The following is a 26,518-nucleotide window of genomic DNA, read 5'->3' on the forward strand; positions in this document are numbered from 1 at the left end:
AAAATCTTTGATCTTTGCTAAATGCTTATATCCTTCATCATTAGCTATGTTAGTGAGTATATCATAAAGAGAAGCATAGTAACATTGATTTAATATGTATAACACTAAATGTGGAGTATTTTGGTCTTTCATAAATGAGAAAATGCTTGCATATATTAGGAAAATCACGTACCTTTCTCCCTTTTTTAATTTGTGCCCAAAAATAGCAACTTTTTTTGCCCTATTTTTCTTCAGGATGAAGATATAACACTTCAGATAACAGAAAGTGAAGATAATGAGGAAGATGACATGGTTGATGTTATCTGGCGTCAGTTAATATCAAGCTGCCCATGGCTTTCAGAACTTGATGAAAGTGCAACAGAAGGAGTTATTAAAGTGTGGAGGAAAGTTGTAGATAGAATCTTCAGCCTGTACAAACTATCTTGCAGTGCATATTTTACTTTCCTTAAACTCAATGCTGGTCAGGTAGGTAGCACAGTGTTCTGTTAGGAAAGTTTATTTGAAATTTCTTTTCTCGTAGATGGAAACATTATTCTGAATTGTCTTATTTTTTCCTTTTGTTTTTCATCCTTAGATTCCTTTAGATGAAGATGACCCTCGGCTACATTTAAGTCACAGAGCAGAGCAGAGCACGGACGACGTGATTGTGATGGCCACGTTGCGATTGCTCAGATTGCTTGTGAAGCATGCTGGAGAGCTTAGGCAGTATCTGGAACATGGCTTGGAAACAACACCTACTGCGCCATGGAGAGGTGATAGTCTAAATGTTTCAGGAAAAATTATTTCTGGGTAGAAGATAATAAGACTGTTGAAAAATAAAGTTCCCTGGACTTCCCTGGAGGTCCAGTGGTTAAGACTCTGCGCTTCCACTGCAGAGGGGCATGGGTTCAATTGCGGGTCAGGGAACTAAGATCACACATGCCAAGTGGTGTGGCCAAAAAAAAAAAGTTCCTCTATGTTTACTATTTGAGTGTGTTATGAAATAGCTATATTAGTTCATAGGACACTCTGGACTGCTTGTTATACCACTTCCCTCCCACCTTTCAGAGAAATGGAAGGCTGAGAGGCGGAAGCTTTTTATATACAAAAGGAATTTTGGAGAGAGTGGTAAGAATAAGTTTCAAAAACTTTCATATACCCTTTGAAAAAATTGTCTGTTTCTGCCTTCTTTTACAGGCACTCACGAAAATATATTTCTCTATAACATTTTTGAATTGCTTAGGATTTTGATTATAGCTCTGTACCCTAACTAAACTTGCAAATCAAGAACTATTGTGTATGGTTCTTTGCTATCACAGGGAGAAATTTGAGGTTCTTGGAACTAATGCTGACATATATCAAGTTTTATCCTTTTGCCTCCGCCATGTTGACTGTTTTTAATAACTTTAAAGTATTTTTCTTTCTTATCCTGAAGGAATTATTCCACAACTTTTCTCACGCTTAAACCACCCTGAAGTGTATGTGCGCCAAAGTATTTGTAACCTTCTCTGCCGTGTGGCTCAAGATTCCCCACATCTCATATTGTATCCTGCAATAGTGGGCACCATATCGCTTAGTAGTGAATCACAGGCTTCAGGTAAGGAATTTTAAAATACCGCTACTTTAAGTATAAATGAGTTTGCAAACAACGTTTGTTAGGTAAATTTTTTTGAGCTTTATGTTCCAGAGTTGATAGAGTTTGTAATTTTTCCATAATAATAATAGTAACAATAATAACACCATTTATTGAGTGAGTAACTACCATGTCTGGCAGTAGGATGTGTGCTTTACTTGATATCTTCAGTCTCACAGTAACCCACCAAGGCTTGGAGAAATCTCAGGTTCACCTAGCTGAATTAACTGGCAGACAAGGATGGAAAATAAGTTCTGGACTCTGGCTGGGGGAACACTTTATTTGTTGAGACTCATTTATTATATTTTCCCCCATTTATCTTTTTTTTTTCCGGTACGCGGGGCTCTTACTGTTGTGGCCTCTCCCATTGCGGAGCACAGGCTCCGGACGCGCAGGCTCAGCGGCCATGGCTCACAGGCCCAGCCGCTCCACGGCATGTGGGATCTTCCCAGACCGGGGCACAAACCCGTGTCCCCTGCATCAGCAGGCGGACTCTCAACCACTGCGCCACCAGGGAAGCCCCCCCATTTATCTTTTATTAGCTTATAATATTAATAAATATAGAAGCTGAACTTGTAAAAAGGCAAAATATCCATGATCTTTGGTCAGCTTAGTGCACAGAAGGCAAAATTAGTTAAATGAGTGCTCTGGGATCAAATACATTATTGATGTTTTTCCTAACTCAACATATGCACATGGAGAAGTATCCAAATTATACCTTATTCTCCCATTTCACTTTAGGAAATAAATTTTCCTCTGCAATTCCAACTTTACTTGGCAATATTCAAGGAGAAGAATTGCTAGTTTCTGAATGTGAGGGAGGAAGTCCTCCTGCTTCTCAAGATAGCAATAAGGATGAGCCTAAAAGTGGATTGAATGAAGACCAAGCCATGATGCAGGATTGCTACAGCAAAATTGTAGATAAACTGTCCTCTGCAAACCCAACTATGGTGTTACAGGTACAAAAAAAACCAACTCATATGTTTTAAAATAAATTTTTATTGTCACCACCCCCCCACCCAAAAAAACTCACCTAAAAACTAAACCCATAAAACTGTTACAGAAATATTATTCAAGGAGTAAAGCTTTTAAAATAACCAAAATTGGTTTTATAAATCTTTACTGATAGAATCACTGATCAAGGTTCTCTAATTGGTTAATGAACAAGATGCACACATTTCACTTGCAATATCCAGTGTTTGCAGAACTGTGCTGTGTGTAGATTTGTAGATGAGCATATTTGGATGTGCCGTGTGTGCAGGTTCAGATGCTCGTGGCTGAGCTGCGCAGGGTCACTGTTCTCTGGGATGAGCTCTGGTTGGGAGTTCTGTTACAGCAACACATGTATGTCCTGAGACGAATTCAGCAGCTGGAAGATGAGGTGAAGAGAGTCCAGAACAACAATACCTTACGCAAGTATGTTTTCATATACTTACACTCCAAAAACATAGCTGCCTCTTTTTTTTTTTTTAATGTAAAATACATATGAAGTTTGTCATTTTAACTAATTTTAAGTGTACAATTCAGTTGCGGTAAGTACATTCACAGTGTGATGTCCAGTTCCAGAACTTATCCATCATCCCAAACAGCTCCGTACCCATTTAATAGTACTTCCCTTCTCCCCTATCCCCAGCCCCTGGTTACCACTATTTTGCTTTCTGTCTTTATGAATTTGACTATTCTGAGTACCTCACGTGACTGGTATCATACAGTATTTGTCCTTTTGTGTCTGGTTTATTTCACTTATCATAATGTTTTGAAGGTTCATTCCATGTTGTAGCATGTATCAGAATTTCCTTCCTTTTTATTGCTAAATAACATTCCATCGTATGGATATACCACGTTTTATTTATGCACTCATCTGTCAATGGACACCTGAGTTGCTCTTGTCTTTTGGCTGTTGTAAACAATGCTTCTATCACCGTACAAATATCTGTTTGAGTCCCTGCTTTTAATTGTGTGTGAGCCAGTGGATTTGCTGGGTCAGATAGTAATTCTATGTTTAACTTGTAGAGAAACTGGTAAACTGGGTTCCAATTTCTCCATACCCTTGCCAACATTTGTTGTTTTCTGTCTTTTTGATAGTAACATCCTAATGTGTGTGAAATGGTATCTTGTGGCTTTGATTTGCATTTCTCTAATGACTAATAATGTTGAGCATATTTTCATGTGCTTATGCATTTGTATATCTCCTTTGGAGAAGTGTCTATTTGAATCCTTTGCCCATTTTTGAACTGGGTTGTTTTATTGTTGTTGAGTTTTAGGGGCTCTCTAAATATTTTGGATATTAATCCCTTATCATATGCATGATTTGCAAATATTTTACCCCTGTTTTATGCATTGTCTTTTTCACTCTCGAGTGAAAAAAAAAGTCTTTTTTAAAAAAAATTTATTCCTGGCTCTTTTGGGTCTTTGCTGCACGCGGGCTTTCTCTAGTTGCAGAGAGCAGGGGCTACTCTTCGTTGCGGTACGCGGGCTTCTCATCACGGTGGCTTGTCTTGTTGCAGAGCGTGGGCTTCAGTAGTTGTGGCACGTGGGCTCAGTAGTTGTGGCACATGGGGTTAGTTGCTCTGTGGCATGTGGGATCTTCCTGGACCAGGGATCGAACCTGTGTGCCCTGCATTGGCAGGCGGATTCTTAACCACTGCGCCACCAGGGAAGTCAAAAAAGAATGTCTTTTGATGCACATGACTTTTTAGTTTTGATGTAGCCTAGTTTATCAATTTTTTCTTTTGTTTTCTTCTAAGAGTTTTAAATAAAGCCTTAGCTTTTATGTTAAGGTCTTTGATCCATTTTGACTTATTTTTTGACATATAGTAAAAGGTAAGAGTTCAGCTTCATTCTTTTGCAAAAAGATATCCAGCTTTCCCAGCACCACTTGTTGAAAAGAGAAGGCGCCTCTTTTATATGCTGGATTTTTTGCAATGCTGTTTTTAGTCAGTTACCTTGCTTATATTTTATTACTTTATTTCGACTGTTCTTTGATACTGTTTATTTACACTTGACAATTAAATTGTTCCTTGTTTGTATTGAACTCTTTACGTCTTTCTGGTCAGAGAAGAGAAAATTGCAATCATGCGGGAGAAGCACACGGCTTTGATGAAACCCATCGTGTTTGCTTTGGAGCATGTGAGGAGCATCACGGCGGCCCCTGCAGAAACACCTCATGAAAAGTGGTTTCAGGATAACTACGGTGATGCAATAGAAAATGCCCTAGAAAAGCTGAAGACACCATCAAACCCTGCAAAGCCTGGAAGCAGCTGGATTCCATTTAAAGAGGTACAGAAAAATCTCAAGAAAGCTACTGAAATAGGAAATTCCCTGAGATGAAAAATTTAAGTAAGGGGACTCTTTTTACTTAGAACACAAGAGAACTTTCTAAGCCCATGCAAGGCAGCCAGTGGTCAGTTGCTTGTAAAGAATATAGAGAAAGGTGTTTTCTTCATTTTTAAGAATTTGAGGGTGAGTGGGCCTAGGGTGGTAAACTTTAATCTACTGAGGGTTCACACCAGGGAAGAATATACTGTAAGAAATTAGACAAGGAGGGAGCTGTGGCCTTGAGCTAAATACTGCCTGCCTGCTATATTCTTCTCATAAAAGATTAAGAAATTTAATCTTGGACCTATGTAGTTTTTCTCGGTGGAGTGGTATTCAGTATTTCTAACAGACAAAATATTCACACGTAACAACATCAATTTTTATAAGGAATTCTTTGACAGCAATTCTGCATAGCCTGTTTGAGGGATGATTAGTGTAATTAAATACTTGAGAATCCTTATCTTTTATGTTTTGGTCCCCTTAATTCTGTATGTTCTTTGGTTTTCACATGTTTCAGCAACAGCAGCACTAGTTGGGGGAGCCTGTTTATTTATTTATTTTAAATTTATTTATTTTATTTTTGACTGTGTTGGGTCTTCGTTGCGGTGCGCAGGCTACTCATTGCAGTGGCTTCTCTTGTTGCAGAGCACAGGCTCTAGGCACGCGGGCTTCAGTAGTTGTGGCACACGGGCTTAGTTGCTCCGCAGCACGTGGGATCTCCCCTGACCAGGGCTCGAGCCCGTGTCCCCTGCATTGGCAGGAGGATTCTTAACCACTGTGCCACCAGGGGAGTCTATTTAAGCTACCTTGTAGCTTTTTTTCTTATCCCTTCTTTTCCTATCCCTTTCCTATATTGCTCTTAACTGATTTCATTAACTTTAGTAATGGAAAAACTATTAAAAGATACAGTGTAGAGACAAAAAATACACCTGACTTTAACTAGTAAATGCAAAGTAGAGGAAACTAGAGGAAATGCTAAATTCAGGGGAAATGCCTTAGAAGCACAAGATAAGAGCACTAACATGAAGGATGAAGTTTATTATGTGTGGCCTAGCCAAAACTTGTTTTCTCGTGTTCCAGCAGTAGTTTCTTGCTTCTTTGTGTTCTTCTCAGTAAATCAACCAAGAAATCCAGAGGAGGAGACAAGGAGAATACTTTTTTTTTTAATTGAAGTATAGTTGATTTATAATGTGGCGTTACTTTCTGATGTACAGCACAGTGACTCTTTTATATATATAGATTTACATTCTTTTCCATTATGGTTTATCCCAGGATATTGAATATAGTTCCCGATGCTATACAGTAGGGCCTTGTTGTTCATCCATCTGCTGATCCCAGTCCTTCCCCCACCCCCTTCCCAGGGGGAGTACTTTTAAAAAACCCCGTGTGTGTGTGTGTGTGTGTGTGTGTGAAATAAGTCATAGAGAAAACTTTTAGAAGTCCTATGTCCCTCCATAATTATATCTCCCTTTCCACAACCACTGCTCTGAATTTTGAATTAATCATTACTTACTTAAACAGTTTTTATTGATACATTTCTAAATGGTATATTGTTTAGCTTCTCCTGTTTTTGAATTTCATATAAATGAGATTATATTGTATGTACATGCATGTGTTTACCACTTCCATAATTGATGGATCAGCATTAGGGTTTTTTTTTTTTTTTTAATGTCATCCATATTTTGTATACAGCTGAACATTGATAGATTATGGGACAATACCACAGTTTATCCTTTGTCCTGTCAGTGGATACTTGAGGTGTTTCCAGTTGTCTTTTTCCTTTTATGAACAAATGTTGCAAAAGATTGATTTAAACATTTTCACATGAAAGCAGAGCCCAGAGTTCATTAAATCAGGTGTAGATTATTGAGTTAGCTACAAGTAGAGATACAGCTATACATGATCCACTCCTGTGAGTTAGAAGAGATTGTGTGTTTTTCTGCATACTTAAAGTAGTCAGAGCTCTAAATTGTTACCACATTTTCAGATGGCTTCCTTAAGGGTGTGTCTACCTGACAGCCAATAGCTGGCTATATCTTTTGCTCTACTGCAAGGACTGAAGTGACTTGTTTGGGCATTGATTGGACATAGCTTAACAGTGGGGAATTTGCTATAAGCCTTGAATTTTGTGATCACAGTAGTGATTTCTTTCCATCTGCTATGATTTCATTGCGTATTTGTACGGAGGAGGTGGGAGAGGTCTGAACAAAGTAGAAATCACCTAGAGCATATCAGCACACCAGTGTTTCCCCTCCCAGGATGGCCCGAATATGTAACATCAAATTAAATGTAAGAACTAGACAGGAGGTGTTTGTATTTTAAATTTATCTTTAAGCCAGATTGAATGTAGAAGAAAATAAGTGTTGTAATGGTATTGTAAACTTTTCCTATCTTAAATATAGATAATGCTGAGTTTGCAACAGAGAGCACAGAAACGTGCAAGTTACATCTTGCGTCTTGAAGAAATCAGCCCGTGGCTGGCTGCCATGACTAACACTGAAATTGCTCTTCCTGGAGAAGTCTCAGCCAGAGACACTGTCACAATCCACAGTGTGGGTGGAACCATCACAATCTTACCTACCAAAACCAAGCCAAAGAAGCTTCTCTTTCTCGGATCAGATGGGAAGAGCTATCCTTATCTTTTTAAAGGTGAGATTTAAAAGAAGAACATTAGTCTGATTATTATTAACACTGTGTGTGTGAGTGTGTGTGTGTGTGTGTGTGTGAGTGTGTGTTAGGATTGTTTTAGGTGAATATATGTTGTGAATAGCCTGGAGTGTCCTGTATTTTGATAGAAGTAGTTGGAGGCTGTGTAGTATGATTTTCCATTGCTTCCTCTCTTCTTGCTTATGAACTATAGAAGCAGGGCAACTGAGGTACAGCTAATAATTCTAGTATCTAATACCTTGTGACAATAGAATGTTGTCTAATGCTCTCATTGTGCTTCTTTGGCTGTCACTTCTTGACTGCTGTTGCTAATTGAGAGGAACACAAAAAACTGGTATGTTTCCAGTCCCATCCCATTGCACTTCACCCCATCTGGTCACCTACTCTAGCTACTTTAATTTTGTTTCCATAGGATTGGAGGATTTACATCTGGATGAGAGAATAATGCAATTTCTGTCTATTGTAAATACTATGTTTGCTACAATCAATCGCCAGGAAACACCCCGTTTCCATGCTCGACACTATTCTGTAACACCACTAGGAACTCGATCAGGCCTAATCCAGTGGGTGGATGGAGCCACACCCTTATTTGGTCTTTACAAACGATGGCAACAACGGGAAGCTGCCTTACAAGCACAAAAGGTTGATTAAAATTAATATATGTGCTTTTATTTGAATGTTAATAAACAAGTATATATATTAGTCTGTTCTCTGTTATATGTGACATATTTCTAGTCTTACTGCCCTTGAGGTTTTTTCCAAGTTTATAAGAGTTAAAGAAGGAATAGACACAACTTTAAATTTGGAGTTAATCACTGTGGCATCCTATTTTGTACCCGTGAAATTTATTACGATTTAGAACAGTTTTTTAGAATTCATTTTAGCTAAGTATGAGTGCTTAGTGTATATGACAGGAGTAGTACTAAGTACTACAGATAAGAAGATAAATTTTTAAAGTCACAACTTCAGGTTCCAACATCTAGACAAATAAAATGAATCTAAGTAGGGTAGGTATGGGAAGGAGCAAGAGTTTGAAAGGCTTCAGATTTTTTTAGGTAGGCCTAGGAGACTACAGAACAGGTACTGAGGGGGTGAATTGGAGGTGGAATTAGAGAAGGGCTATTTAAATTTTTGTCTAAGGTGTTTCTGAATATCTGTTGTTAATTTTACATTGATTAAGTCATATTGGCGAAGAATGAAATATGTGCAATAAATGAGTGATAAATTTTAAACAGAATTATATGTTACAAAGAAGAATGTAACTTGGATGTTGAGCTTGAATTGAACCTCAAGAAAATATAACAGTAGACAGAGTTTTCAATAAAGTAGTAATACCAAATTAAGAAAATGATATGTAGATTGTAAGAAAGATGCATAGTCCAGACGACTTGGCTATTTGATGGATGAGATTTAGCTAGCTAAGTAGAGAGTTCCGCTGAAAAACCAGTTTTTAAAATACTGCTTTATATTCAAGGTAATCTTTATCCTTATTTAAACAAAGTTGATCTTTCCTTAAAAAAAATTTTTTTAAAGGCCCAAGATTCCTACCAAACTCCTCAGAATCCTGGAATTGTACCCCGTCCTAGTGAACTTTATTATAGTAAAATTAGTCCTGCTTTGAAAGCAGTTGGACTTAGTCTGGATGTGTCCCGACGGGATTGGCCTCTTCATGTGATGAAGGCAGTATTAGAAGAGTTAATGGAGGCCACGCCCCCAAATCTCCTTGCTAAAGAGCTTTGGTCATCTTGCACCACCCCTGATGAATGGTGGAGAGTCACACAGGTATGTGTTTTGTTTTAGACTATCATGAGTATTATTGTTTCTTTGCCTGCTTCCTGTCTTGTCTTGTTCACCCTCCTCCTGCCTCCCTCCAGACTTGGTAGCTTGAGACCTGCATTTGAATCTTATATTACATTTATTTTTATGAGGCATAGCCATGACTGTGTGAAGGCAGAATGGAGGGGATTATGGATGAAATGAAAAGGAGAATAAAAACTTTAGAAAGGGAAAAACTAGAGAGGCTGTTTTTTTAAATCCTGCATTCTGATAGTGATTAAGTTGGACCAACCCGTGTCGTATGCTGTTGCTCAGTGCAGAGTTTCTGTGACTACATGCAGCGTCCCTGCAGAGCGCTAGCTGTTTATTTAGAAATAAGGGAGTAGGATTATGGAGGTTTGTAAATTTTAGAGAATCAAGTCCATGTTGGAAGGAAATTTGCTAATGATGCTTAACTTGCTCCCCCATCCCCTCTTCTTTAGTCTTATGCCAGATCTACTGCAGTCATGTCTATGGTCGGATACATAATTGGCCTTGGAGATAGACATCTGGATAATGTTCTCATAGATATGACGACTGGAGAGGTTGTTCACATAGATTACAATGTTTGCTTTGAAAAAGGTAAAATTAAAGACTTTTTATATGAGGGTCGAATTTATTTTGGTGAAAGGACAAAAATATAATGATTTATCTTTTCAAGGTAAAAGCCTTAGAGTTCCTGAGAAAGTACCTTTTCGAATGACACAGAACATTGAAACAGCACTGGGTGTAACTGGAGTAGAAGGTGTTTTTAGGCTTTCATGTGAGCAGGTATGTGTTTTTTTTCTCTTACACCTCTTAGTGTACCTGTTTAAATCAACAAATCCTTTGTAATGAAAAACTGCATTTTAATGAGGAAACTTGTGGCAAAACTTAATTAAAAGTCTTCTGAAAACAGGTTCTACACATTATGCGGCGTGGCAGAGAGACTCTGCTGACACTGCTAGAAGCCTTTGTGTATGACCCCCTGGTGGACTGGACAGCTGGGGGTGAGGCTGGGTTTGCTGGTGCCGTCTATGGTGGAGGGGGCCAGCAGGCCGAGAGCAAGCAGAGCAAGAGGGAGATGGAACGAGAGATCACTCGCAGCCTTTTTTCCTCAAGAGTAGCTGAAATTAAGGTGAGGCCAATGATAATAAGTCATCGTCATCTTTTGGTTAATAGTTAACGTGTCCAGGACTTCCCTGGTGGCACAGTGGTTAAGGCTCCGCTCTCCCAATTCAGGGGGCCTAGGTTCGACCCCTGGTCCGGGAACTAGATCCCACATGCATGCCACAACTAAGGAGCCCGCCTGCCACAACTAAGACTTGATGGAACCAAAAAAAAAAAAATAGTTAACATGTCCAGGGAATTCCGTGGCAGTGCAGTGGTTAGGACTCGGCGCTTTCACTGCTGGGGCCTGGGTTCCAGCCCTGGTCGGGGAACTAAGATCCCACAAGTTGTGTGGCATGGCCAAAAAAAAAAAAAAAGTTAACATGTCCATAAAAAAGTTGAGTGAAACTTTTTCTTTTTTTTTTTAAAATTAATTTATTTATTTTTGGCTGCATAGGTCTTTGTTGCTGTGCACGGGCTTTCTCTAGTTGCGGCGAGCAGGGCTACTCTTCGTTGCGGTGCGCGGGCTTCTCATTGCGGTGGTTTCTCTTGTTGCAGAGCACGGGCTCTAGGCACGTGGGCTCAGTAGTTGTGGCTCGCGGGCTCTAGAGCGCAGGCTCAGTAGTTGTGGCACACGGGCTTAGTTGCTCCATGGCATGTGGGATCTTCCCGGACCAGGGCTCAAACCCGTGTCCCCTGCATTGGCAGGTGGATTCTTAACCACTGCACCCTCAGGGAAGTCCAAGAGTGAAACTTTTTCTAAAAATTGGTTTTATGTGACTGTAGTGTATAAATACTGAAATGACAGCGAAGTAAGACGCAGTTTGCTGTGATCTTTCACTAAGAAATGCTCCCATGCAAAGACACACAGTCACTCTCACACATGGGAGGTGGGTTAATGATTTGAAAAAATTATACCTTTCTTAATAGACTGAAAAATGTTTACCAATGACGGTTTTAAGTGTTCTTTACTTGGATAGCCTCCCTCCTTCTTGATTTTAATATCGTGGTAGCCAGTGATGCTAATCTTGTTTTGTGTGCTGTGGTGGTAACTGCGTGTTATTGTGGAATTGAGTCTTCATTTAATGGCTGTTTGAATTGACCACATTCGTTATCTTTGTAAAAATATGGGTGATGCCATCACACACACACACCCCGGCTTTGTTGAGATTTAAGTAGAGTAACATGTGCAGAATGTCCTTCTAACATGATCCTTCTGACAGACATCATCATATCTCATAGTCAGCCCTATATAAGAATCTTCCTAATAATGTCTTTCTACAGGTGAACTGGTTTAAGAATCGGGACGAGATGCTGGTTGTACTTCCCAAGCTGGACAGCAGTTTAGATGAATACCTGAGCTTGCAAGAGCAACTAACAGATGTGGAAAAACTGCAGGGCAAACTGTTGGAAGAAATAGAATTTCTAGAAGGAGCTGAAGGAGTGGATCATCCTTCTCATACTCTGCAACACAGGTTTAAAACAAGTGTTGAACTTTTATTTCTAAAGATATGCCATTAAGGATAATTTTCATATTTTTGTGTAAACACTGTCAACTTGAATTAGAATTATTGCAGCAACTCAGATAAATAAAGCTCTCCCAAGGACTGCATTTTCAAAGTGTTAATAAAGCAGAATTCACTTAAATTTTCTGCTTTATTATATTTAATTTACATGTTTGAGTAACTATGGGAGATGGTGGACTTGGTGGTTAGAACACTGAACTTGGATTCAGAAAACCTGGGGTTTGGTTTTCTCTCTGCAGTTTGTATCTGAATCCTTATTCATTTGTACAGTGGATCTTGTCTGCTTGGCTGAGTTTTTTTGAGCATTAAACTAAAAGTGATCTAAGTGAATGAACCTTGCACAGAGCGGCTACCCAGCTCAGTGAAGGGTGGTTAAATATACAAGTGCCAAACACTGCCGGAGACGCTGAGATTACGGAGACCTATTAAGTCTCAGTCTTCCATACTTCAAATAACTCGTAACCCTGGCAAATGTGGTAGAATTTTATTTAAAATGTTCTGAGTGTAGTTAGGGAACTCTGTAGGGTCAGGAAAAAACAGAGAAGGAAAGGACATTTGAGCAGTGCCCTCAAGATTGAAAAGGAGCTTACCAGGCAGTCCAAGTATAAGCAAAATGTACTTTCAGGGTGATGAAAGTACACAGAAGAAAGAAGAGCAATCAGAAATTTTTCCTTCCATTAGGTATTCTGAACACACTCAACTACAGACTCAGCAAAGAGCTGTTCAGGAAGCAATCCAGGTGAAGCTGAATGAATTTGAACAGTGGATAACACATTATCAGGCTGCATTCAGTAATTTAGAAGCAACACAGCTGGCAAGTTTGCTTCAGGAGATAAGCACACAAATGGACCTTGGTATGGGCTGACTTATTTTAGATATACATGTGAGCATGTGGGTTTTGTTGTTGTTGTGTTCATGTGTGGAGTTCTGGTTTGTACTCCCTTTCAGTAACTGCTGATTTGAAATGGTTTCATTGTGATCAATGATCATCTTTTACCCAAAGGTCCTCCAAGCTATGTGCCAGCAACAGCCTTTCTGCAGAATGCTGGTCAGGCCCACTTGATCAGCCAGTGTGAGCAGCTGGAGGGGGAAGTCGGTACCCTCCTGCAGCAGAGGCGCTCGGTGCTGCGAGGCTGTCTGGAGCAGCTGCACCACTATGCAACCGTAGCTCTGCAGTATCCGAAGGCTATATTTCAGAAACATCGAATTGAGCAATGGAAAACCTGGATGGAAGAGCTCATCTGTAACACCACAGTAGAGCGCTGTCAGGATCTCTACAGGAAGTAAGTTTGATCACTCTCCATTTTCTTTACTTCTCATTGGGACTGGAAGCAAAGTTGTGTTCATGTTTTTAATTGCATAGTATTTTATTTTTCTGAAAGAAATGGTTGATAGATGGAATTTAAATGGAGTCACTTTTCTCTTGGTTTTAAGAGGGTTTGAGCTCATGTTTTCCTTTAAAAGACAGTGTGTTTTTCCTAATTGATTAAAATGTATCCCAGTGTAAGCATGGTTGGATCAGGGTAAAGAGAGCTGAATTCAAATATTGATTCTATCGCTCACTAACAAGTTATCTTAGGAAGTTACTTTCGCTTTCGAGACCTTTTCTGTAAAATGGAAATAATGATTTCTACTCTTCAAGGTTTGAAGATCAAATGCAGTATTCCATATTGTCTTTTTTCGTATTTTGTAAGGCGTGAACTTTCTTTACAAGCACCTCTTTCTCTGTTTACAGATATGAAGTGCAGTATGCGCCTCAGCCACCCCCAACAGTGTGTCAGTTCATCACTGCCACTGAGATGACCCTGCAGCGGTACGCAACAGACATAAACAGCCGTCTTATTAGACAGGTGGAACGCTTGAAACAGGAAGCTGTCACTGTACCTGTTTGTGAAGATCAGTTGAAAGAAATTGAACGTTGTATCAAAGTTTTCCTTCACGAGAACGGAGAGGAAGGATCTTTGAGTCTAGCAAGTGTTATTATTTCTGCCCTTTGTACCCTCACAAGGTGAGTTAGCTGACCACGTAGTGAGACCATTTCATTGTCTTGCGAACATTGATGCTTATGGAGAGTTCATGTGTCTTTTGTTTGATCCCAAACTTAAGATATCCTTTTTCTTTCATTAGTCTTGCTCGGTGTAAGACTGCTTTATTTCCTTTCAGATTTTGAGGTATCCCATTTATGTGTGTTTAGCTAAGTCAGTTTCACCGTACAAATATTTATCTCATTTTTTAGACGTAACCTAATGATGGAAGGTGCAGCTTCGAGTGCTGGAGAGCAGCTGGTTGATCTGACTTCTCGGGATGGAGCCTGGTTCTTGGAGGAGCTCTGCAGTATGAGTGGAAATGTCACATGCCTTGTTCAGTTACTGAAGCAGTGTCACCTAGTGCCACAAGACTTAGACATTCCTAACCCCATGGAAGCATCTGAGGCAGTTCACTTAGCTAATGGTGTATACACCTCACTTCAGGTGAGTACTTCTAAATTAGCTTAAATTTTAGAAGTTTGTTTTAGGTATTGAACGTTGTGTTTCTCATCTCTGGGTCCGAAAAGTGATTTGACTTCCTCCCTTTTTAATGCTGCTTTCTCTAAACTCAGAAAGCATTAAAATATGTTTCTCACATATTTATAGGAATTAAATTCAAATTTCCGGCAAATCATATTTCCAGAAGCACTGAGATGTTTAATGAAAGGAGAATACACATTAGAAAGTATGCTTCATGAACTGGACAGTCTTATTGAGCAGACAACTGATGGTGTTCCTCTGCAGACTCTAGTTGAATCTCTTCAAGCCTATTTAAGAAATGCAGCTATGGGACTTGAGGAAGAAACACATGCGCATTACATCGATGTCGCCAGGCAAGTGAATGCTAAGCTGTGTTCTCTTTTCTTGTGAAAGAGATGGGTAGCCAGATAAAAGTTTTGAGTTCTTATTTTACTGTAAGCTTACTTTTAATTTTCAGAGCAGAGATATATATATATATATATATATATATATATATATATAAGCACTTATAAGTAATGTCTTTTAAAAAAAACCTTTTATTTGGGGGAATTCCCTGGTGATCCAGTGGTTAGTACTCTGCGCTAAGGGCACGGGTTCAATCCCTGGTTGGGAGCTAAGACCCTGTGAGCCTTGAGGCAGGGCCAAAACAAACAAAGAAAAAACAAAAAACCCTTTTATTTGGAAATAATTACAGACTCATAGGAAGTTGTGTTAAAAAAAAAAAAGTGTGCAGGGAGGTCTTGTGTACCCTTCATTCCTCCTTCAGTGTAACATCATGCATACCTATGGTACAGTAGCAACACCGTGAAATTGACATCGGTACAGTCCAGAGAGCTTACTCAGATTTCACCAGTTACACATGCACTCGTGTGTGTGTGTGTGTGTGTGTGTGTGTGTGTAGTTTTATCACATACATATATGTATTCTTTTAGGGCTGTAGTTTCACCATACATGTGCACACACACAAAGTAGAGTGTGGTACTTTTTAAGCCAGCCCTTGGAACTCCATGGAAGCATCTGAGCCAGTTTAGTTAGCTAGTGGAGTATACACCTCATTTCAGATGAACACTTTTAAGTTAGCTTAAGTTTTATAAGTTTGTTTTAGGTATTGAACATTGTATTTCTTGACTCTTAAATCTAGGGTAACAATTTGACTTTGGAACCTGTAGAGGTTGGGCAGTTTCTCCAGCCATGCACTGTACCCAAAGCTAAGCCCTACCCTTTGTGCTTCGTGACTCAAGGCCTCTTTCTTTGGCATTCTGATGTCCAGTTCCCTTCAGAAGGTATAATTGAGAGAGTAGAAATGAATTGACCCACCATACTTCCTCCCATGGGAAAATTCCAAGATACAAGAAAGTAGAATAGTAATGAACCTCCATTTTACCAGCTTCAGTAATTATCTGTACCTGGTTAATCTCTCTCTCTCTTTCTTGCACCTGTTTAATCTTATTTAAATTGTACTGCTCCAGTTATTTTGAAGCAAATACCTTTTCATTCTTAAACTGCAGGAAGTATATATCTAAAATGTAAACTTATTTTTCTTAATTTATGGTGCCTTATTTCACCAAAAAAGGTAACAACTCCTTAATGTTTTCTTTTATGTTGCATTAAAATTTTTCCTATTTTCTTGTTTCTTTGTAGTTGTTTTACCATAAAATTTAAAAAGTAACTGTAATCAGTATAGCATAAACATAAATGCCAGCCAAATAGTGATCTAGATTATTTGCACAAGAGCTTTATCATAAAATTTCTAACATTATTTTAAAACTTAGATGCTAAATCTATACACTTTTCTTCCTCACAAAATTTCAGCCCTTATTTTCCCTTAATATCTAATCCAAATTCCCTTTACTGTCAAATGGTGGAATGTTTCCTTCCATGTATGCATTGGGTTACAGACTTCATGTTTGATTCTGTTACAGCCTGTGTGTATCTTGTATTAGAGAAACTTTTTGGTAATCTCAAGTAAAACTTTATACCATCATGCAGCTCTTTTTCCATTAGAAATTTCTCGGGTAGCCTAAATTTTAAATTCTCTTAATAATTCCTAATAGTTTTATAGCTATTTATGTGTGTGTGATAAAGTTGAAAATCTAGTTAACATTAGTTTTACTGATAGTAGTCATAGGTACTGGGAATTGTATTTTTGCTTTTTTATATAAAATGTTTAGAATAGTGCTTGGATACATAAACACTACGTAAGTTCTTAATTTAATGATAATGTGAAAGGCAAATTTCTGAAGACCTACCTTCAAGCTATGCATTATTCGAAACTCAGCATGCCAAAAATGATAGGTATTTCCATTTACTGTCTGTAGCTGGCTCTGCCATGTGACAGTAGTGTGAACATACTTGGCAACTTTTGCTAGGTCCACCAGCTTTAGAACGGTGTGATTCTCGACATTTAAAAAAAAATTGGCATTTTATATTATTTTACATTCTGTGTATAATAGTGAGACTGTAATACTTTATGTATAGTTCTTTTTAAAATGTCATAGTTCAAATTTGCATAAAATTTACTCACATTAATGATGGCTAATAACACTCCTTCCTTCATACAGAGACTTTTCCCCTAGACTCCACACACTAGCTGTAAGACTTGTTGATCTTACATTTTCCCCCAAATTTAATACTCTTCAGCGAGGGTTTTAACTCCCCTTTCTTTTCCTCTAGAATACTTCATGCTCAATATGGTGAATTAATCCAACCAAGAAATGGTTCAGTTGATGAAACACCAAAAATGTCAGCTGGCCAGATGCTTTTGGTAGCATTTGATGGCATGTTTGCCCAAGTTGAGACTGCTTTTGGCTTATTAGTTGAAAAGGTAAATATTGACCTGGTTTTATGAATAATGCAAGTGTAGGAAAGTAGTTGTTCAGTGTGTGAAGAGTGGAGAAGTGAACTTGCTTTTCTTTCATTTACATAGCTAAATAAGATGGAAATTCCTATAGCTTGGCGAAAGATTGACATTATAAGGGAAGCCAGGAGCACCCAAGTCAATTTTTTTGATGATGATAATCACCGACAGGTGCTTGAAGAGATTTTCTTTCTAAAACGACTACAGACAATTAAGGAGTTCTTCAGGCTCTGTGGTACCTTTTCTAAAACTTTGTCAGGTAATATTTCACTCTTAAACAAGCTGGGTTTAGTTGTGTAGTACTTTGGAGGGGGACAGGATAGAGTAGGCTTAATTTAATTGTAAATTAAATTAAAATACTAAGTTCATGCAATCTTCAAGTTTTTAAATACGCAGCATTATTACCTTATTTTAGTGTTGCATGAAATACTGAAAGAAAAATTTCCTTTTTTAGGATCAAGTTCACTTGAAGATCAGAATACTGTAAATGGGCCTGTACAGATTGTCAATGTGAAAACCCTTTTTAGAAACTCTTGTTTCAGTGAAGACCAGATGGCTAAACCGATAAAAGCGTTCACAGCTGACTTTGTGCGGCAGCTCCTGATTGGACTCCCGAACCAAGCCTTGGGCCTCACGCTGTGCAGCTTCATCAGTGCTCTAGGGGTAGACATTATTGCTCAAGTGGAGGCAAAGGATTTTGGTGCTGAAAGCAAAGTTTCAGTTGATGATCTGTGTAAAAAAGCAGTGGAGCACAACATCCAGATTGGGAAGTTCTCTCAGCTGGTCATGAACAGGGCGACTGTGCTGGCGAGCTCCTACGACACTGCCTGGAAGAAGCACGACTTGGTGCGCAGGCTGGAGACGAGTATCTCCTCCTGTAAGACAAGCCTACAGCGCGTTCAGTTGCATATCGCCATGTTTCAAGTTAGTATTTCTCTTTATAAAGGGGTTTTTCCTCAATGTAGGAATTTGAAAAACTGCGGGAATTAATACAGAACAGTATAAAGAAGAGAAAATTTTAAACTTCCTGGATTGTGCCAGCCCAGAGCAAACACCGAAATGCATTAGCATTCCGGTGCTGTCTTTCCAATTATTCCTTGTTTCTCTTTTACGTAGTTGAGATCATTTTGTGTTCATGGTTTGTGTCCTTTGAATTAGTTTCCATCAGAGTTGTATGGTTAGTGTTTTCATTAAGTATTACTTGTAAATGTAATTTCTAACAGTTGAATGTGTTCGTTAGGTGGATATGCCTTCTGTACTGTCTAACATAATTATTTCTAAAGTGACTTCTGTTTCCCTGATTCTCTAAGCTCTGTGCATACATTGGTCATCACTTGGGAACTGTTTTTTAGAAGCCTGTTTTTGTCCTTGTTTATTTAGAGGCAGTATGACAGGCTTTGGGGGAGTGAGATGGATTTGGATTCAGGTATATGAACTTAAGTTTAACTTCCCTTAAGGTCTGATTTCCTTACTTGTAGAATGGGGACAGTATCTCTCTAAAATGTTGATGACTGTGCAGGTTAAAAATGATGATTTGTGTAAGACACTAAGCACAGTATAAATTATAGCTATTTTTCTTCTTTCTTTATTTCAAATATAGGCTTCAATATTGTCAGTAGCTTCAGACAAGTTGTAACTCATGGAGTAATATTGGGGGACTACATTATCCTGGGATCTGTTTTGGCACAAACACTGGTTACTTTGTGTAACCAAATTTGTTTTCTGAAATGTATATAAAGCAGTTATATTTGGCAGTGTTACAAACCAGTTAATAACTTCATTTATATTGAAGCTACTTCCCAAGAGTGGAATTGGTGGGGCATGGAACCAGTGTATTTCCTTCTGTTTGCAGTTTTATCATTAGCTGTGTTCTTACCTCATAGGAAAAGTAATTTATTCAAATTCTGAAGTTGCATTTATTATATATTAACAGTCCTTCTAGCACATTGGGATATTTTGGTATTTATTTTACTTCTAAAAAATACAATGTTGAGGGGCTTCCCTGGTGGTGCAGTAGTTAAGAATCCACCTGCCAATGCAGGGGACACGGGTTCGAGCCCTGGTCCGGGAAGATCCCACATGCCGCGGAGCAACTAAGCCCGTGCGCCACAACTACTGAGCCTGCGCTCGAGAGCCCGCGAGCCGCAACTACTGAAGCCCGTGTGCCACAACTACTGAAGCCCACGTGCCTAGAGCCTGTGCTCCGCAACAAGAGAAGCCAAGACAATGAGAAGCCTGCGCCCCGCAACAAAGAGTAGCCCTCGCTCACTGCAACTAGAGAAAGTCTGCGTGCAGCAGTGAAGACCCAGTGCAGCCAAAAATTAAATAAATGAATAAATAAATTTATTTTAAAAATACATATATATATAATGTTGAAAAGTTTTATTATTTAATACATTTTAGAGTTTATTCCCTTAAAAAATTGACAACTATATGGAAAACATTATCAAAATCCATCCAGTTTTGTTCATCTGAACACATTTTAAGCTGTAAGCACAATGTAACTTTTAAATTTTAACCCAAATGTCCCTTGGGCCTTCTGGGGCCACCTTACAGCATACAGGATGGCTTGATCCTCTGTCAGTAGTTACCTATGCCTTTCTGTCGCTTGTAGGTTCTCTGGAGAATTCTTTCCTCTGTGACTGCTGCCATTGCTTCTTTCAGTTACTTGTTAATTCCGTGCTGGGGAACTCTTCCCCTACCTTGCCTGTTCCAACTTCTTAACTGGAAATTATATTTTAGGGGGATTGTGCAGCAGATTTTTACTTAGACTAGGAAACATCTTCAGAATTACTATTTAAATGTTGCATATCAGTGATCCCAGAAATTTATCAGCCATTCTCTACCTCAGGAAATTTTCCACCTGGTTGATTCTTTTATTGTGTTTCTGTTATTCTTCCCTGCTCACCCCACCTTGCTGCAGCTGGGTTTTTTCCCTCTTCCCCCAGTCCTAAATCACACCTCCCCTCCCTTGTTTATCTAAAGGCCTTTTTCCTGCTTATTTTATTACATTTCTTTTTCTTTGAACAGTGGCAGCATGAAGATCTCCTTATCAACAGACCACAAGCCATGTCGGTCACTCCTCCCCCTCGTTCTGCCATCTTAACCAGCATGAAAAAGAAACTCCATACTCTGAGCCAGATTGAAACTTCAATTGCAACAGTTCAGGTGTGTCTTGTCAGATCCTCCTTCTGGTACCTCTTACTTTTAGAAATGACCTCCACTGTGGTGAAGTGTTAGTGCTCTGTTGTTCAGTCTGTCCTTGGCTTCTAAGCCACAGAAACATAATACCTTTTCACTTTTATTTTTAATTTATATCTTTTTTTCTTACCCTCCGAAGTAACTGAATCTTAGCAGTATATTTTGAACCAAGAATAGAGATATACTAAATATTACAAGTTTTTAATGAATTTGATATTACCGTGCTTTTATACATTAAGGGGACCTTGGTAATGGGAAGAACTCGAATACCAAATTTATTTTCTGAAATGTATACAAAGCAGTTATATTTGGCTTATTATTAATATCCAAGAAGCTTAGGCATTTCTTTACTTCTATTGTGCAGTTACTTAATGGAATTTTGTGATGTCAAAGGCAGCAGAATATTTTTCCAAGCCATTTTTATTGACTGTTTTTTGGTCATTTCAGCAAAATATTTAATCTTGCTTTCCTTTTTTAAATAAGAAAAACTGGTTTGATGATGGCTTTATATAGCTCTCTATAGTGAATATTCCTATATCTCGTACACTCAGTAGTAACTGACATGTTTCTGTTATTTTTATAGATTAATACTAGTATAGAATCAAGTATAATCACTTTTATAATATTTTAAATTTTTTTAATAAAATTTTTCTGGAGCTCACTTCTTTGAAGATTGAAATACCTTTTCTCTACAGCATGTTAGTCCTAGTTTTCAATTTAGGAGAATGAACTCATGCCCTTTCTGATTTTAGAGGTGTATATGTGTGAGAGAAAGAAATAGGGGAGGGAGGGGAGAGCGAGAGCGAGAGCAAGGGAGAGACTATGAATGTGAATTCCTCCGCTCAAAACGTTGAATAAATAATGAAGCAACTTTGTTATATAAAATCTTCCTCATCATGATAACCTGGCTGTATTTTTACCATTATTCGTAAATTTTTGCATTTGTGGGAATCTGATTTTCATCTTTCACAATCAGAAGTATAAATGGATTTTCTTGTAGATAGCACATATAGTGCAGTGGGAATTTGGTGTAGCAGGTGTTTTGTTTTAAGGACTATTTTATTTAAAAATGAAACTTCTTTCTGCAAATTTTAAGACAATAAACTGAAAGCCAATCCTTACCTATCCAAAACGTGTTTAGCCTTAAATATTCAACGTGAAATCAAGATTAATTCCAAAAGGTGACAGTTTGTTAAAGATGTTTTCTAATTTACTTATGCCCCATCCTACTTCTTTTGAATCTCTTGTATTTATATAAAATGCTCAACAGACAGGAAGTGAAGAGTGTCGTTTTCACTGAGATTCTGCTGGCTTTTATAGGAGAAACTGGCAGCACTTGAAGCAAGTATTGAACAACGACTCAAGTGGGCAGGAGGTGCCAATCCTGCACTGACACCTGTACTACAAGATTTTGAAGCAACAATAGCTGAAAGAAGAAATCTTGTCCTTAAAGAGAGCCAAAGAGCAAGTCAGGTATAGGCACTCATGTGTGCCATTTTGTTTTCTGTTACAGGATTATATAATTGATTGGAAGTTACATGTGGGATACTTAGGAGTAGCTTGAGAGCCACTCTCTAGTTTACAGCACTGGGAAGAAGGACTGATAGGCCTTGGGGGAGAAAGAGGGGGCATCCTTAGGCTGAGCTCACAGCCAGTTATTTCCCTAGACCCTTATTACCTTGCAGTTAAATATAAGGTGGATCCAGCCTCTTCGAAAATAAAGAGTTTAATTCCATATTTATCTAAGAATTTCCTTATATGCAACTATGAAGATTTGAATGTTATTTTTTCCACATGGCAGTAAAATGTCTTAGGACCTTGTGTACTGCCAGAGGTTGTGGATTAACTTTGTTGTGACTGGGAGCAAAAAACAAACAAACAAAAACTACTATGTACTTTTTAATCAGGTGCAAAATTGGACTAATATGATTCCCATATCCCGTATACCCATTACCAAAATTTAATAATTATCAACGTAAGCCCTACTTTATTTCCTCTATACTTCCTACTCCTCCTTCACATCCCATATTTAAGGAAATCCCAAATATTATATCATTTTATCTGTAAGTATTTCAATAAGTATAAAAATGAGAACTATTGGGACTTCCCTGGTGGTGCAGTGGTTAAGAATCTGCCTGCCAGTGCGGGGGACACGGGTTTGAGCCCTGGTCCGGGAAGATCCCACATGCTGCGGAGCAACTAAGTCCATGTGCCACAACCGCTGAGCCTGTGCTCTAGAGCCCGCGAGCCACAACTACTGAGCCTGCATGCCTAGAACCAGCCCATGCTCCACAACAAGAGAAGCCACTGCAATGAGAAGCCTACACACCGCAACGAAGAGTAGCCCCCGCTCACCGCAGCTAGAGAAAGGCCATACTCAGCAACGAAGACCCAACGCAGCCAAAAATAAATAAATTTATTTTTTTAAAAAAAGAGAGAACTATTTAGGAACACAGTCACAATACTATTGTTGTACCTTAAAAGATGTGCTTAATATTGTCAAATATCCAGTTAGTGTTTTCTGATCTTTATGGTAAAGTTAGGCAGGAGTAGAAGCAGAAGGGGAACATTTCAGGTTGGAATTCAGACACAGCACAAACAAATTGCAGCTGAATATGATAACAGTTTTAGTATGGAGTAAAATTTCAGTTAAAAAACAATCGTGCAGAAGATAATATTTACCTGATTCTCCTTAGGTGCTTTTGGCCATCTCAGTCTTAACAGCATCAACCAAAAAATGTTCATTTATTTAGCTTTTATAAGGAGTAGGTCTGTTTCCCACAAGTCCTACATTCATACATTTTCAGGACCTGGTCCTGAATTCTGGAAATCAATAGGTAGTATTTTTTTGTTTTCATTAATTGCAAATTTTTTCCTCATTGTGGTGGTTCCACTCTTCTTTTTCGTCTTCACAGGTCACTTTCCTCTGCAGCAATATCATTCATTTTGAAAGTTTACGTACTAGAACTGCAGAAGCCTTAAACCTGGATGCCTCATTATTTGAACTAATCAAACGGTGTCAGCAAATGTGTTCATTTGCATCACAGTTTAACAGTTCGGTCTCTGAGTTAGAGCTTCGTTTATTACAGAGAGTGGTAAGTCTTGAATCTTGGTGGGAGTGAAGAGATTGGGTGATTAAAATAAGACCAACTGTATGCCCTCAAAATCAATTTAATACATTCGCTCACTAGTTTACATTTATTGAGCATGTACTGTATATGAGATGTTATGAGGGGTACCGTGATGATTAAATCTTGCTTTTAGCCCCCAAGGAACTTATTTACACAAATAATACAGTGAATGAAAAAGTGAAAAGAACTCTCAGAGTTACAACTGGAAGTACTGTGGAGGTTCGGAGGGGAGGAGAAAGACGGTGTGTAGCAAATGACTCAGATGCACTGGAAGTAGGGTAGCAGACAGAGGGCTAGTGGAAGATGAATGCTGGATTATCAGGTTGATAAATTCGGCATTTCTACTTTGTGGGAAGGCTTTAGACTATGTATTATGAGACTCTGGTTTCATTTTAGAGTGATTTAGGGCTTCCCTGGTGGCGCAGTGGTTGAGAGTCCGCCTGCTGATGCAGGGGACACGGGTTCTTGCCCTGGTCCGGAAAGATCCCACATGCCGCGGAGCAGCTGGGCCCGTGAGCCATGGCCACTGAGCCTGCGCGTCCGGAGCCTGTGCTCCGCAACGGGAGAGGCCACAACAGTGAGAAAGAGTGATTTACAGTGGGTTTAGTTTCCCGGATATGGATCATCTTTGTTATTCCAGATATATTTTCTTAGGTTTTAAACTTTAAACATTTATGCCCTGTATGATTATGCAGAAAAGGTAAAAATCTTAGTCTGTATTTTATAGATTGTTTATTATTATCAAGTAGTGTTTTGTAGGTAATTAATTCATGACTCAGCAACTGAGGTTCTTTGTGTTGCGGCTTGAGTTACGAATGTCTTTTGAGATGATGATGAAGAAAAGAACCTTATATCATTCTGGCTGATACTTAAAATCAAACAAATGCTTATTCTATTTAGGACACGAGTCTTGAACATCCTATTGGCAGCTCTGAATGGCTTTTGTCAGCACACAAACAACTGACCCAGGATATGTCTACTCAGAGAGCAATTCAGACAGAGAAAGAGCAACAGATAGAAACGGTCTGTGAAACAATTCAGAATTTGGTTGATAATATAAAGACTGTGCTCACTGGTCATAACCGGCAGCTTGGAGATGTCAAACATCTCCTGAAAGCAATGGCCAAGGTAAGACTAATACCATTGACACATAATTACTCCCCCCTTTTATAAAATTACAAACAGTTTTATTTATGAGAAAAAACCCTAATTTCTCTCAGGTCATATTTCCAGTTTGTCACTGAGTTAACTTGTGTTTTCATCAACTGTTTTTTTTTAAGCAGGTAGTAAGTATAAGTAGTATTCTGATTTTGTTCACAGAGAAACCGGGGCTTAGAGAAATTGATTTATCCAAAGTCATATAATTTATAGTAGAGCTGAAACTTGAACCTAGTCTCACAGAGTATTTAGATCTCTAACCTCTCTTCCGCCTCCCTACTCAAACTTGTATAGCTTGCTTCCAAAATAAATGAAATATCTTCCCTCTAGTATCGTACAGAATCTAGATAGTAAGGAAACTGAATCCCCAGAAAAGGCTGCATTACTTCATCATCACAAAACAGTAAATCATTTCCTTTTTGGATTTTTTTTTTCCCCCCCACATCACGTGGCTTGCGGGATCTCCACTAGGGATCGAACCCGTGCCCCCTGCAGTGGAAGTGTGTAGTCCTAACCACTGGACCGCCAAGGCATTCCCTGGATTTGTTTTTTTTTGTTGTTTCTTTTTTTGTTTGTTTTTTAACATCTTTATTGGGGTATAATTGCTTTACAATGGTGTGTTAGTTTCTGCTTTATAACAAAGTGAATCAGTTATACATATACATATGTTCCCATATCTCTTCCCTCTTGCGTCTCCCTCCCTCCCACCCCTGGATTTGTTTTTAATTGGAGTTTTTATTTGTGCTGGAAACAAGATTCCGGTAGAAAAGGAGTTAAATTGTAATAAGCATATTATAAACACATTGGTATTTGAAAAACACTTATTACCTGTTATCCAAAAGGTGATGGTTTTAAGAGTAATTACTGAAGCAAATACCATTTTTCTTGATCATTAACATACTAATTCTAGGATGAAGAAGCTGCTCTGGCAGATGGTGAAGATGTTCCCTATGAGAACAGTGTTAGGCAGTTCTTGGGTGAATATAAATCATGGCAAGACAACATTCAGACAGTGCTGTTTACATTAGTCCAAGCTATGGGTCAGGTTCGAAGTCAAGAACATGTTGAAATGCTCCAGGAAATAACTCCCACCTTGAAAGAACTGAAAACACAAAGTCAGAGGTAAGAATGCCTTCTGGCCTGAATTTAAAATATAAGCAAAACATCTGGTAGAGTAAGTTTTGTTTATTTAATTCATTTAATTTTTTTTCAGTTTTGTTCATATTTATAAGTAGCTATTTGCTAAAGCATATCATAAATGAGCCATTTTATTTTATATTTCAGTGTCTATAATAATTTAGTGAGTTTTGCATCACCCTTAGTCACCGATGCAACAAATGAATGTTCGAGTCCAACGTCATCTGCTACTTACCAGCCATCCTTTGCTGCAGGTAAGACTCCCCTACTTCAGAAGAACCTGAATCTTGACCTGTTAATAATCTACACATAGATGCTAAGATGTTTAATGAGTGTCTGATATGTTTCTAGTCATCACCTTTTTAAAGGGTTTCCCTAATGAACCTATTTACAAAGCAAATTGAGTCACAAATGTCGAAAGGGGGAGAGCGGGAGGAAGGATAAATTGGGAGATTGGGATTGACATATACATAATACTATATACAAAATAGATAACTAAT

The 26,518-nt window shown here is 38.5% G+C and overlaps 1 protein-coding gene across 12 annotated transcripts in view; it reads left to right on the plus strand.

The window, feature by feature from the left end:
- The window catches only part of SMG1 (SMG1 nonsense mediated mRNA decay associated PI3K related kinase), a 96,960-nt gene that overhangs the window by 62,284 nt on the left and 8,158 nt on the right, over positions 1-26,518 (plus strand). For 9 of the 12 annotated variants that reach the window (XM_022552305.3, XM_022552301.3, XM_022552302.3 and 6 more), the window contains 27 exons: positions 235-465; positions 575-752; positions 1,415-1,576; positions 2,354-2,571; positions 2,874-3,028; positions 4,669-4,891; positions 7,333-7,579; positions 8,010-8,239; positions 9,131-9,379; positions 9,856-9,994; positions 10,074-10,183; positions 10,311-10,529; positions 11,786-11,976; positions 12,709-12,881; positions 13,031-13,310; positions 13,763-14,035; positions 14,264-14,498; positions 14,661-14,887; positions 17,208-17,358; positions 17,461-17,650; positions 17,846-18,315; positions 20,422-20,559; positions 21,913-22,065; positions 23,508-23,687; positions 24,624-24,851; positions 25,792-26,003; positions 26,166-26,272. In XM_022552305.3, coding sequence (XP_022408013.1) covers positions 235-465; positions 575-752; positions 1,415-1,576; positions 2,354-2,571; positions 2,874-3,028; positions 4,669-4,891; positions 7,333-7,579; positions 8,010-8,239; positions 9,131-9,379; positions 9,856-9,994; positions 10,074-10,183; positions 10,311-10,529; positions 11,786-11,976; positions 12,709-12,881; positions 13,031-13,310; positions 13,763-14,035; positions 14,264-14,498; positions 14,661-14,887; positions 17,208-17,358; positions 17,461-17,650; positions 17,846-18,315; positions 20,422-20,559; positions 21,913-22,065; positions 23,508-23,687; positions 24,624-24,851; positions 25,792-26,003; positions 26,166-26,272 — 5,569 coding nt within the window. Of the gene's footprint in view, positions 1-234; positions 466-574; positions 753-1,414; positions 1,577-2,353; positions 2,572-2,873; positions 3,029-4,668; positions 4,892-7,332; positions 7,580-8,009; positions 8,240-9,130; positions 9,380-9,855; positions 9,995-10,073; positions 10,184-10,310; positions 10,530-11,785; positions 11,977-12,708; positions 12,882-13,030; positions 13,311-13,762; positions 14,036-14,263; positions 14,499-14,660; positions 14,888-17,207; positions 17,359-17,460; positions 17,651-17,845; positions 18,316-20,421; positions 20,560-21,862; positions 22,066-23,507; positions 23,688-24,623; positions 24,852-25,791; positions 26,004-26,165; positions 26,273-26,518 lie in introns of those variants that run through there. The other 3 variants (XR_016387801.1, XM_089896093.1, XM_089896094.1) reach the window with 3 other exon arrangements.

Source organism: Delphinapterus leucas, chromosome 15, assembly GCF_059928025.1.
Source record: "Delphinapterus leucas isolate spDelLeu-1000000601 "Yukka" chromosome 15, BTC_Dleu_Yukka2, whole genome shotgun sequence".
In the NCBI taxonomy this organism is placed as follows: Eukaryota; Metazoa; Chordata; class Mammalia; order Artiodactyla; family Monodontidae; genus Delphinapterus; species Delphinapterus leucas.